Source organism: Hemitrygon akajei, chromosome 30 (assembly GCF_048418815.1).
Source record: "Hemitrygon akajei chromosome 30, sHemAka1.3, whole genome shotgun sequence".
Classification (NCBI taxonomy): Eukaryota; Metazoa; Chordata; class Chondrichthyes; order Myliobatiformes; family Dasyatidae; genus Hemitrygon; species Hemitrygon akajei.
The window spans coordinates 40718063-40731435 of NC_133153.1; the positions used below are offsets into that span (position 1 = coordinate 40718063).

General features: G+C 45.2%; 1 protein-coding gene across 2 annotated transcripts in view; it reads left to right on the forward strand.

The window, feature by feature from the left end:
* Nucleotides 1-10517, forward strand: part of LOC140718649 (A disintegrin and metalloproteinase with thrombospondin motifs 7-like) — a 193526-nt gene extending 183009 nt beyond the window's left edge. For both annotated transcript variants that reach the window (XM_073032672.1, XM_073032673.1), the window contains one exon: nucleotides 9691-10517. In XM_073032672.1, the coding sequence (XP_072888773.1) occupies nucleotides 9691-9848 (158 nt within the window). In that variant the 3' untranslated portion in view covers nucleotides 9849-10517. The remainder of the gene's footprint in view (nucleotides 1-9690) is intronic.
* Nucleotides 10518-13373: the final 2856 nt, after the last annotated feature.

Genomic DNA, 13373 nt, shown 5'->3' on the forward strand with positions numbered 1-13373 from the left:
TGCACGGTGCAAGTCTGCAAGATTCACCATGCTTCTGGCACCGACGTGGCATATCCACGAGTTACTAACCTAACACGCCTTTGGAATGTAAGGGAAAGCCAGAATAACCGGAGTAAATGCGCATGGTGACGGGAAGAACGTACAAATCCCTTACAGACATCGGTGTGGATTGAACTCCAGCTGGTGACCGCTGGCGTTGTAAGATGTTATGCTAACCACTACACTACAGTGCACTGCACCGAGTCAATTTAGTCACAGATTATGATAATTATCTGCAATAGTTGGGTGTACAAAGGGAGGACAGGAGGATGAATACAGGGCCCTGGTGGAGGACCTTGTTGGATGTTGCAATCTGAATCATCTGCAGCTCAACATCAGTAAGACAAAGGAGATGGTGATGGACTTCAGAAAGACTAAGCCTGCACTACTCCTTGTTACTGTTGTTATGGTGAGGACATAGATGTGGTGAGGACCTATAAGTACCTGGGGATGCACCTGGATGACAGACTTGAGTGGAGCACCAACACAGAGGCCGTGTACAAGAAGGGGCAGAGTTGCCTCTACTTCCTGAGGAGGCTGAGGTCTTCTGGGGTATGCAGGCCTTTCCCTCACATGTTCTATCAGTCTGGTGTCACCAGTACAAACTTCTATGCAGTGGTGTGCTGGGGCAGTGGCATCAACACGGGTGATGCCAACAGGCTCAATAAACTGATTAGAAAGACTGGTTCTGTTATAGGAGTCAAACTGGACACACTGGTGACTGTGGTAGAACAAAGGACATTACGGAAAATCCTGGCAATTCTGGACAATGTTTCTCACCCTCTGCATGCCACCTTGGCTGAACAGAGGAGCACTTTTAGTAATAGACTGAGACAACGGTGCTGCTCCAAAGAGCGCTATATGAGGTCATTCTTACCCTCAGCCATTAGGCTCTATAATGAGTCGCCCTATAGTCGGGGAAGTGATGACTCCCTCTTTTTAGGCTGTTTGAGGTAACTTATTTTTTATTCTTTCTAATTTCTCTTCCAATATTTGTATATCAGCACTTGTAAAGCTACTGTGACACTGTCATTTCCGTTGTGATCTATAAGGTATCTATCTATCTAATCAGCAGATGCCAGCCTGGGGCCCACAGACCCCCTGCCTAATGGTATTGGTCCATGGTAGAAAAAAGGTTGGGAACCCCTAATCTAAAAGAAAACAGCACAGTGGGAACTGCAGAGATTGACTCAAGTACCCAGTCCCTTTCCCCCCAGAGACTGAGTAGCTAGTTTGACCCATTGATTAAATGGGTTAAGATAATGTGTCCAATTTAACCAACAGTGGATATTGAATTATTGGGTATGAATGAATTGGTATGAACCCTCCAGCATTCTGTGTGTGTAACTCTGGATTTCCAGTATCTGCAGAAACTCTTGTGTTTGTTATAAATTATTCCCACTTCCTAAATAGCACCGGACAATTCTTTTTTTGTTTATGATAGACCACTTGAAACTGAACACAAATATGATTTCAGTCTACTTGTATCACGGAGGAATTTGGAGAAACTAACTTTCATTGTATATAATGTGTTTAATTGCAGAGCAGTGCTGATGCTTTGCAATAGTTCACATAAGCTAAAAATGTACTGTTGATGATTCTCGTATTGTTTGAGGCTTCTTGCTTAAGTGTCCATCAGCCAGCATTGATGGATTCCGGTTCCCTGATACTGTTTCTCCATGACCGCAATGTCCCGGTGAAACCGTTCCCCATGCTCATCACTAACAGCGCCAACATGTGCAGCGAAGAATTCTAAATGGGAATGCAGAAAATGAATCTTTAGTGACATGTTGCACTTCATGGTTTCAGCTTGCATTGTGGGCAACATTTTAATTGACGAATTATGAATTGAAATAACAAATTAGGCAATTTTTGCAATATGGTGCGTGATAGGGAAATTTCATGGCAGTCCAAAATCCATAAGATAAACCCAGGAGTACTCAGAAATCAAGATCTTTGTTGTCCAATGTAAAGGTTTAATGTCAACATACACAATGTGTAGACTAACAGGGTAAATGCTTGAAGTATAAGATCAAGTTCAAAAACACAAGGGAACTGGGTGTTGAATTGACAAGTGATAATATAGCCATTCAGCAAAGATACTGCCCCACCTCATGGTCATCAGCGCCGACTCTATAGTTCCTCGTATCTGAACTCGAATCAGAAGGGGTGATGCGTGGTCTCGCCATCCAGAAAATCATGAGACGGGGTGGGATCACTGGAAACTTGGCTGTGTGGAATCAGAACTGGTTTGCACACAGAAGGCAGAGGGTGGCAGTAGATGGAGCGTTGTTCTGGCTGGGGGTCTGTGACTCCTCGTGTCCCGCAGGGATCTGTTCTGAGTTCACGCTCTTTGTGGTTTTTATAAATGACTTATAGAAAGATAGAAACCTACAGCACATTACAGGCCCTTCGACCCACAATGTTGTGCCGACCACGTAACCTACTCTAGAAACTGCCTAGGATTTCCCTATTGCACAGCTCTTTATTTTTCTAAACTCCATGTACCTATCAAAGACCCTATTATATCCGCCTCTGCCAACTTTGCTGGCAGTACATTCCACACACCCACCACTCCCAGTGTGAAAAACTTACCTCTGACATCCCCCTTGTACCTACCTCCAAGCACCTTAAAACTATGACCCCTCATGTTAGCCATTTCAGCCCTGGGTAAAAAGCCTCTGGCTATCCACACGATCAAAGCCTCTCATCATCTTATACACCTCCATCAGGTCACCTCTCATCCTCTGACTTGGATGAGGAAATGGAAGGGTGGGTTAGTAAGTCTGCAGATGGCACAAAGGTTGGGGGCGTTGTGGACAGCGTAGAAGGATGTCGTAGGTTACAACGGGACATTGATAGGATGCAGAGCCAGGCTGAGAAATGGAAAATGGAATTCAGTCTGGAGAAGTGTGAAGTGAGACTCTTTAGGAGGTCAAACTTGAAGGCAGAGGACAGGGTTAATGGTAGGATTCTTAGCAGTGTGGAGGAAGAGAGAGATTTTGGGGTCCAAGTTCATAGATCCCACAAAGCTGTCATGAATGTTGAAAGAGTGGTTGAGGTGATGGATGGTGTGTTAGGCATCACTAGTTAGGGAACTGAGTTCAAGAGACATGAGGTAATATTGCATCTCTATAAAACTTGGTCAGACCACACTTGGAGTATTACATTCAGTTCTGGTTGCCACATTATAGGAAGGATGTCGAAATTTTAGAGAGAGAGAGTGCAGAGGTGGTTTACTAGGATGCCGCCTGGATTAAAAAGCATGTCTTATAAGGGTAGGTTGAGCGAGGTAGGGCTTTTCTCTTTGGAGCAAACGGGGGGTGAGAGATGATTTGATGGAGGTGTACAAGATGATCAGAGGCACGGATCAAGTGGACGCCAGTGACACTTTCCCAGGTGGAAATGGCTAATAGGAGAGGGCATGATTTTAATTTGTTGTAAAGGGGGGTGGCTGAGGTGGTTTCTTTACTCGTGAGGGTGGTGTGTTTGTGAAACACCCTGCCAGGGGTTGTGGTAGAGGCAGATATGTTAGGGGCATTTAAGAAACTCTTAGATTGGCACATGGTTGATAAGAAAATAGAGGAGGGAAGGCTAGTTTGAACTGAGAGCAGGATAAAAGATGAGCACAACATTGTAGGCCGAAGGGCCTGTACTGCGCTGTAATATCTATGTTTCATATAGTAAGCTTAAACATAAACACAAGAGATTCTGCAGATGCTGGAAGCCCAGAGCAGCACACACAAAATGCCGGAGGAACTCAACGGATCAGGCAACATCTACAGATAGGAATAGTCCTTATTGTTTTCCAGAGATGCTGCCTGACCTGCTGTGTTCCTCCAGCATTTTGTGTGTGTTACTCATGAGAGAGAAAAAAACAGAGTAAACCAGAATTAGGCCCAAAGTGAATTTCTCGAATGGACGCAGATCTTTAGGGAAGTGTGGTCAGAATATGAATCACTGACATAGGTTATGGAATTTCTTCTGTGGCACCAATGTAGTGCAATACATAAAAAGTACTAGAAATTACAGTAAGAAATGGATATTTATTAATTAGTGCAAAGAGAACAAAATGTAGCAAGACAGTATTTATGGGTTCAATGTCCATTCAGTCATCCAATGGCAGAGGGGAAGAAGCTGCACCTGAAACGTTGAGTGTGTGTCTTCAGGCTCCTGTACCTTCCTATTGATGGTATGATAGGGATCCTTAATGATGGAATACCACCTTTTTGAGGTATGGCATTTTGAAAATGTCCTGGATACTAAAGAGGCCACTGCTCGTGAAGGGACTGGCTGAGCTTGCAACCCTCCGCAGCTTTTCCGATCCTCCACAGCAGACAGTGATGCAACCAGTTAGAAGCTCTCCCTGGTGCATCTTTAGAGACGTTGTCTGTGTCTGATGGAGATACTGAGAGAGCTGGAATCAAACTGAGCTGTGCAAAGTTTTGAAAACAAGTTCATTACACGAGAGGTCTCGGTCAGATTGGGGCCGGGGGTGGGGACGCACTCAGATTGCATTTAACATTTGAGCAATTGGGTTGGAAACTGTGTGCTGGACGGAAACTTGGGGACCTGCCAGTGCAAATGAGTAGAAAATAGTTTTCGTTTAGATTTCTTGGGTTTGTTGTTTTTCCACTCTGACCCCAAGATGACGTTTGTTTCTGGTAAATGCTGACGAAAGAGAAGGAGGCCTTGTATTGCAAGGCCTTTGTCTCCCAGATTCAATAAATTTGTCTTGTTCCAAGGTCTGACACCCACTGATTGTAAGGACCGATGCACAACGACAACTTAAGCACAAGTGATCAGAATCAGGGTCAGGTTTAATTTCACCGGCATATCTCGTGAAATTTGTTAGCTTTGCAGCAGCAATATGTGATAAATACAGAAATAAAACTGATTTACTGTAAGTAATGAATGTATATTAGATCATTAAATTAAGATAAGTAGTGCAAAAACAGAAATTTTTAAAAATGTAGTGAGGTAGTGTTTGTGGGTTTAATGTCCATTCAGAAATCGGATGACAGAGGGGAAGAAGCTGTTCCTGAATCGCTGAGTGTGTGCCTTCAGGCTCTTGTAGTTCCATCCTGATGGTAACAATGAGAAGAGGGCATGTCCTGGGTGGTGGGGGTCCTTGATGATGGAAGTCACCTTTCTGAGACTCTGCAGATGCTGGAAATCCGGACCAACACACACAAGATGCTGGAGAAACTCGGCAGGTCAGGCAGCGTCTGTGGTGGGAAACGAACATTCAGAGTTTCTGGCTGAAGCCCTTCAGCAGGACTGCAAGATTTCCTTGCGTGACCCTTCATTAGAACAGGGAAAAATTAGAGGTAAAGGTAAGTGGGGAGATTTTCCCTCCATAGATGCTGCTCGACCTGCTGAGCTCCTCCAGCATTTTGTGTGTGCTGCTCAATTTCTCTGCAGCCGTGTGAAGCTGAGCCTACACCTGTAGTGTAGACATTCACCTCTGGCCTTCAATCAGCCAGTAAGCCCCACCCGTCCTACACTGACGCCCATGGCAGTAAAAATATGAAATGAAATCATTAGAAAGAGGTGACATAGGGTTGAAAGGTGTTGAATCATTGTGGATCGAGCTAAGGAACTGCAAGGGTAAAAAGACCCTGATGGGAGTTGTATACAGACTTCCAACAGTAGTAAGGATGTGGTCTACAAATTACAACGGGAGGTAGAACATGCATGCCAAAAGAGCAATGTTACAATAGTCATGGGGGATTTCAATATGCAGGTAGGTTGGGAAAATCAGGTTGGTGCAGGATTACAGGAAGGGGAATTTCTAGAGGCCTACAAGATGGCTTTTTAGAGCAGCTCGTGGTTGAGGCCACTAGAGGATCAGCTGTTCTGGATTGGGTGTTGTGCAATGAACCAGAGAGAGTTTAAGTTTGAAGAACCCTAAAGGGCAAGTGATCATAATATGATCGAATTCATCCTGAAATTTGAGAAGGAGAAGCTAAAGTCAGATGTATCAGTATTACAATGGAGTAAAGGGAATTACAGAGGCCTGAGAGGAGTTGGCCAGAATTGACTGGAAAAGAACACTGGCAGGGATGATGGCAGAGCAGCAATGGCTGGGATTTCTGGAAGCAATTTGGAAGGCACAGGATGTATACATTCCAAAAAGGAAGTGTTCTAAAGGCAAGATGACACAATATGGTTAACAAGGGAAGTCAAAGCCAGCAAAAAAGGTAAAAGAGAGGGCAGATAATAGGGCAAAGATTAGTGGGAAGTTAGGGGATTGGGAAGCTTTTAAATGCCAACAGAAGGCAACTAAATAGTCATTAAGAAGGTAAAGATGGAATACGAGAATAAGCTGGCCGATAATATTAAAAAGGATACAAAAAATTTCTTTAGATAAAGTGTAAAAGAAAGCTGAGAGTGGATACTGAGAACTGCTGGAAAATAATGCTGGAGAGTTAGTAATGGTGGAAAGGAAATGGCAGATGAACTGAGTAAGTATTTTGCATCAATCATCATTGTGGAAAACGCTAGCAGAATGGTGGAAATCCCAGGTGTCAGGGGTCATGAAGTGTGTTAAAGTTACCATTACTAGAGAGAAGGCTCTTGGGAAACTGAAAGGTCTGAAGGTAGATAAGTCACCTGGACCAGGGAGGCTACAGAAGGACTTAGACAGATTAGGAGAATGGGCAAAAAAGTGACAGGTGGACTTCAGTGTCGGGAAGTGTATGGTCATGCACTTTGGTCGAGGAAATGAAATGGTTGAGTATTTTCTAAATGAAGGGAAAATACAAAACTCTGAGGTACAAAGGGTCTTGGGAGTCCTTGTGCAGGATTCCCTAAAGGCTAATTTGCAGGTTGAGTCTGTGGTGAGGAAGGCAAATGCGATGTTAACATTCATTTCAGGAGGACTAGAATATAAAAGCAAGGATGTAATATTGAAACTTTAGAAAGCACTGGGGAGGCCTCACTTGGAGTATTGTGAGCAGTTTGGGCCCCTTATCTTAGAAAGGATGTGCTGAAACTGGAGAGGGTTCAAAGGAGGTTCATGAAAATTATTCCAGGATTAAACGGCTTGTCATATGAACAACATTTGATGGCTTTGGGCCTCTACTCACTGGAATTTAGAAGAATGAGGGGTGACCTCATTGAAACCTAACAAACGGTGAAAGGCCTTGATAGAGTGGATCAGAGAGGATGTTTCCTATAGTGGGAGAGTCGAAGATCACAGGACGCAGCTTCAGAATAGGGGGTGTCCTTTAGAATGGAAATGAGGAGGAATTTCTTTAGCCAGAGAGTGGTGAATCTGTGGTGTTCTTTCCACAGGCAGCTGTGGAGGCCAAGTCTTTATGTATATTTCAGGCAGGGGTTGATAGTTTCTTGATTGGTCAGGGCATGAAGGGATGTGGAGGGGGGAGGGGGGAGCCAGTTGATTGGAGCTGAGAGAGAAAATGGATCAGCCATGATGAAATGGCGGAGCAGACTTGATGGGCCAAATGGCCTGATTCTGCTCCTAAATCTTATGGTCTTATATACTGTACTGGCGACCACACATTAACAAATTTCACAATGTATTTTAAACCTGATTCTGATTCTGGTTCCTGTCATGATTTTTTTTTGCTGCAGCAGCAGCAATAGAGTGTACTACTTCAAATTGCTGCAGTACTGTGCAAATGCCCTAGCTCCATAGCCCTGGACTTTCGCACAGTACTGTAAATGTGACAAATAAAAAAATGTCAAGCAAAAAGCTAAGCTTCAAGCTAACATAAGCTGAGCCCAGCTGTCCGTGTGAGTGATGACAGAAACATCTGCTCCTCATCTCTGGTCACTATTGTAATAACTGCATATTTCACAGAGCAGAATAAAATCGTTAAGAATCAGTCTCCACTGGAAGCCTCGAAGTCCCTTGATGATGCTTTCATGAAAACCACGAGGTTGTGACCTTTTGCGTCCATTTTAAGGTCAAAGCTGTTGCCTCTGGTCACCGAGAGATTTACTTCCAAGGTCACCGTCCCTTTCAGATTTTCTTCAAGGGAAATGTAAAGGGGAGGGAGGTTGGCCACAGCTAAACAAAGACCTGGTCAGTCTCAGACCATTCTGAGCTCAGTGCCTCAGACAGGACGTACTGGCTTTCAAAGCGGTGTGTCACTGGATTTAAAATGTCACCGTGGTTCACAGAGTTAGTGTATGAGGAGAGATTGCGCAGAGTGGATGTGTTTACTGGTCCGTGGGAAGCTGGGGGTCGATTAAATTGAGGCTGTTGAACTGAGATGAAAGGAGGCTGTTCCCTTTAGTAGGGGATTCAAGGCAAAAGATATAACATCTTAAAAGACAAAGCCAACAATCAGAGAGAGGAAAGAAACAGTGAACCTGGTAGCACAGGGCCACCATCCCCTTCCCTGGGTCTCCCTTTCTCGCTTTCTGCACCCTCTCTTTCCCTGAGCTCTCTCCTTCCCTGTATCCTCTCACCAGTCAGTGCCTTCAAGATGTGGTCACTGTGGAACGATTGAAACGTTACAGCCAGTTGGCAAACCGCGAGCTCCCTGCCCAGGAATGTGACGACCATTGGATAATCTGTTTCAGGAATGTTGGAACTGTTGCATTGGATAGCAAGCTCCAGGTCTCAGGAGTGGGAACAGCGGGGCTGTAGGAAGTTTGTGATTGCTCTGGAGAGGCCGCAGGGAAGACGTGCAGGGAAATATCCACAGCTGGGGAGGGTGACCTGTGGGCCTTTGGAAAAGAAAAGGCTTCTGTAAAATAATGAGTGTTTCTGTGCAACCCTTCTTCTTGGGCAATTACCTCCCAGGCCATCGATGACCTCCCATCTGCATCGTCCCAAGTTGATGGTCTGGTTGGAGTTCATCAATGTTTCTGTAATCCACTGTACAGGGGATCAGCCAATACAGCTTCACAGAGTTCTGTTGGCCAGCCTCACCCGTTTCCACCTCACACCATGGGGTTGTAGGGTTGGACATCGAGGGGCAGGTGGAACAATACCTCACTATTTTTGCTCTATTTATTTTTTGTATATATTTCTCATTGTAATTTATGGTATTTTAATGTATTGCACTGTACTGCTGCTGCATGACAACAGCAAATCTCATGACATATGTCAATGACAAAAATCTTGATTGTGATCAGTAGGGTAGTGTTCATGGGCTCACAGACCGTTCAAAAATCTGGTGTCTGCGGGGAGCGGGTGGGGTAATGTCGAGTGAGGGTCTTCAGGCTCCTGCACAAGTTTATAGAGACTTGTAAACTTAGTCAGCTCCATCATGAGCACTAGCCTCCATAGTATCCAGGACATCTTCAAGGAGCGATGACTCTAAAAGGCGGCATCCATCATTAAGGATGTCCTGGATGGTGAGGGTCCGTAGTGATTCCATCCATCTGTCAAGTTTTGCATAGTTGCGACAAGTTTGTTTGGTGTTCTGTCAGTACAGAACAGTTTTCGAGCAGGATTATGCTCAGATTATTAGTTGTCTAATCACCAGAAGTAATTCTGTACCCTGTCAAATTCCTTCACATGATTGAAGTGTTCATGTATTACAACACGGATATGCCAGCAGTCATATGCAAATTCGTACCCCAGGGACAGGAGGTCCCAAGGGAAAGAGGGACAGCAGACAGTTTACTGATAACTAACAGGCGTTTTTACCTGTATCTTTCCCTGCCAAGGTTACACCTGCAAGCGTAATCGGCTGACCTTTGCATTCTGCCAGACGCTGAAGCTCTTGGGCCGCTGTTACCTGCAGACCGTCCGGGCACAGTGCTGCAAAACGTGCCAGCAACACGAAGCGAGAGACCGCGGTAACGAGCGCATCTCACGGAGGTGAGCGGCCAGCCTGGAACGCAATGCAGGAAAAGAGAGACTTTTCAGAGATAAACGATACGGGGAGAAGTATCACAGCGACTGAAAGGTGCCAAAAGCAATTCAGGAAAAAGAAAGATTACAAAAGAAAACACTGAAATCTGGAGGGTTTTAAAAAATATTTATGTATAAGTAATGAGAGAGACTTTCTTTCAGTATTCTTGTTTATGCAGCCATTTGACAGGACCACAAACCTGACTGGGTTGAAGCAAGATTTTACAGTATTGTGGTTGCAGGATAAGGCCTGAGGCCCATGGTTGCTATAGTTACGTATCCTTTCAAATAAGTGGTGCTCCAACGTTTGAAGAATGACACTTTCCTTTCCCATTGGTAGCACAGCCTCAGCCGTCTCTTCAGAGCGGTTCGGAGATCAAAGTTCAAAGTGTACGTCTTTGTCAACATGCACAACCGCGAGATTCAGCCTCTTGCGGGCATTCACAATAAATGCAAAGAAATACAATGGAATCAATGAAAAACTACACACAGACAAGATGGGACAGGGATGAAGGTGTCTCTTGGTGCTCTGTGTCTGATCATCGCCCTGTACCCTATCCCAGGTGGTGACGGACAGCACAGAACCTTTTCATACTTGAACATTTTTTTATATAAAAAAACTTATTTTCAACTTTTAGAACTTCTTGTTGAGCGTTTATCATTGTACGTTATTCTGAATACAGAGCCATGGTGCTAATACATAAGAAACATTGTAAAACCTACATCTATCACGAGAGGACATGGGCCACACTCATTTCTGTGCTGAAGGGTGTGTGTGTGTGTGCACACATGTGAGTGAGTGTATGTGTGTGTGCACATGTGAGTGAGTGTGTGTGTGTGTATGCTTGTGTATGTGTGAGTGCGTATATGTGTGTGCATGCGTGTGTACGTATGTGTGTGTGTGTGTGTGTATGCTTGTGTATGTGTGTGAGTGTGTATCTGTGTGTTTGTTACTAAGGAACTGAACATTCTGTCTCATTACAAGGAGGATCGTTTCAAACAGCTGTCGATGATGTTTGAGTCCCTACTGTGAACTCTCCTGGGACCATATTGAATGGAATCCTTTTATATTACGTCCATAGAGTTTGCAGGTTTGAGTTTAAGGCAAATGGAGGATGTTTAATTCATTCCAGCAGTGTAATCCCTTCAGTTCCCTTCCCCCCCCTTTATTTCTTTGTTTCCCTGCAACGGATTCACTCTCACCTCCCGTCAACGCTTCCTTGATCTTTTTAAAGATTAATTTGTCACGTGTATATTTGTCACATCAAAACATACAGTGAATGGTGCCGTTTGCATTAACGAGGATGTGTTGGGGCAGCCCACAAGTGTTGCTGTGCTTCCAGCGCCAACGTGGCGCGCCCACAGTTTATTAACCCTAACCCGGACAATTTCGGAAGGAGAGAAGAAACCAGAGCACTCAGAGGAAACCCACACAGTCACAGGGAGAACGTGCAGACTCCTTACAGACGGTAGCAGGAATTGAATCCCGATCACTGGCACTCTAGAGCGCTACTGAACTTTTTTGCAACCTACCTGCACGAGGGGCAATTGACAGTGGCCAGTTTAACCTACCAGTGGGACGTGGGAGGGGAAACCAAAGCACCCGAGGGGGAAACTCGGACACGAACAGTGCCCGAGGTGAGGAATGAACCTGGGTCTCTGATACAGCAAAGCACAGCTCCCACCCTCCACTACCTGAAGTAAAGTGAGGGGGAAGAGGTTTCATTCTGCCTCTGACCCGGGTTGTTCCAGATCTGCGAATGCTCACTGCTACATCTAAACGCAAAAGGAAATGGCACAGAATTCCTCTGGCAGTGAGTGAATTTATTATCAAAGTATTAACCGTATATAGGAGCAGAATTAGGCCATTTGGCCCATCGAGTCAGCTCCGCCATTTCATCATGGCTGATCCATTTTCCCTCTCAGCCCCAATATCCTGCCTTCTCCCCATATCCCTTCATGCTCTGACTAATCAATCTATCAACCTCTGCCTTAAATACACCCAATCACTTCGCCTCCACAGCCGCCTGTGGCAATGAATTGCACAGATTCACCACCATCTGGCTAAAGAAATTCCTCCTCATCTCTATTCTGAGGCTGTGCCGTTTGGTTCTAGACTCCCCCACCATCGGAAACATCCTCTCCACATCCACTCTATCTGTGTCCTCTGGTCCTAGACTCCCCCACCATCGGAAACATCCTCTCCACATCCACTCTATCAAGGCATTTCAACATTCAACAGGTTGCAATGAGATTCCCCCCCCCCCCCCCCATTCTTCTGAATTCCAGCAAGTACAAGCCCAGAGCCATCAAACATCCCTCATGTGATAAACCTTTCAGTTCTGGAATCATTTCCGTGAACCTTCTTTGAACCCTCTCCAAAGTCATCACATTTATATACTATCTTGAGATTAATTTTCTTGCAGGCATTCACAGGAAGATAAAGCAAGCCTATAGAACTCATGATAAGCTATATGTAGTAAAGGCTGACAAGTATCCAGTGTGCAACAGAAGACAAACTGTGCAAATAATTAAAAACTTCCAGGCACTGGTGCCCTCATTTGACAAGGACAAGCACCATGTCTCCCCAACTTGTCACCTAACAGAAACACCCCTTCCTGATGTTCCATGCGAGTTCTCAGCAGGTCAGGCAGCATCTATGCAGAGGACATCATCCTCCATAGTTATTTCTGCCATCTTCAACGGGATCCTATAACTTAGCACATCCTTTCCTCCCACTCCCTGCTTTCCATAAGGAACTCTCCCTATGTGACTCCTTTGTCCACTTGTCCCTCCTCACTTATCTCCCACCTGGCACACATGCCCCTTTCCACCTTCTCCCTCACCACCAGTCAGAACCCCAAACAAACCATCTTGTCCAGGGTTCTGTTTCCTATCTGGTGCTCCCGGTGTGGTTTACATCAGTGATACCCAACGTAGACTGGGGTCCGCTTCATCGAGCACCTTCGCCCTGCCTCCCAGTGACCACCCATTTCAATTGAACTTCCCATTCCCTGTCTGACTTGCCTGTCCATTGCCTCCTCTACTGCCATGAAGAGGCCACACTTTGCAACCTCATATTCCATTGGGGTAGCTTCAACCTGAGGGCTTGAACATTAATTTTTTCTAACTTCTGGTAACTTCCACTCCATATTCTGGTTCTCCACTCACCCCTTCTCCTCCCCTACCCATTACCTCCCTCTGGTGCCCCTTCTTGCTTTTCTCCCACGGTCCACTCTCCTCTCCTATCAGATTCCTTCTTCTTCAGCCCTCTACCTCTTCCACCTGTCACCTCCCAGCTTCTTACTTCATTTCCTGGTCTCACCTATCACCTGTCAGCTTGTACTTTTCCCCTCCCCGCACCCTCTTATTCTGGCTTCTTCCCCCTTCCTTTCCAGTCCTGAAGAGACTGTTTTATTCATTTCCAAAGATGTTGCCTGGCCTGCTGAGTTTCAACAGCATTTTGTGTGTGTGTTGCTCAAGATTTCCAGCATCT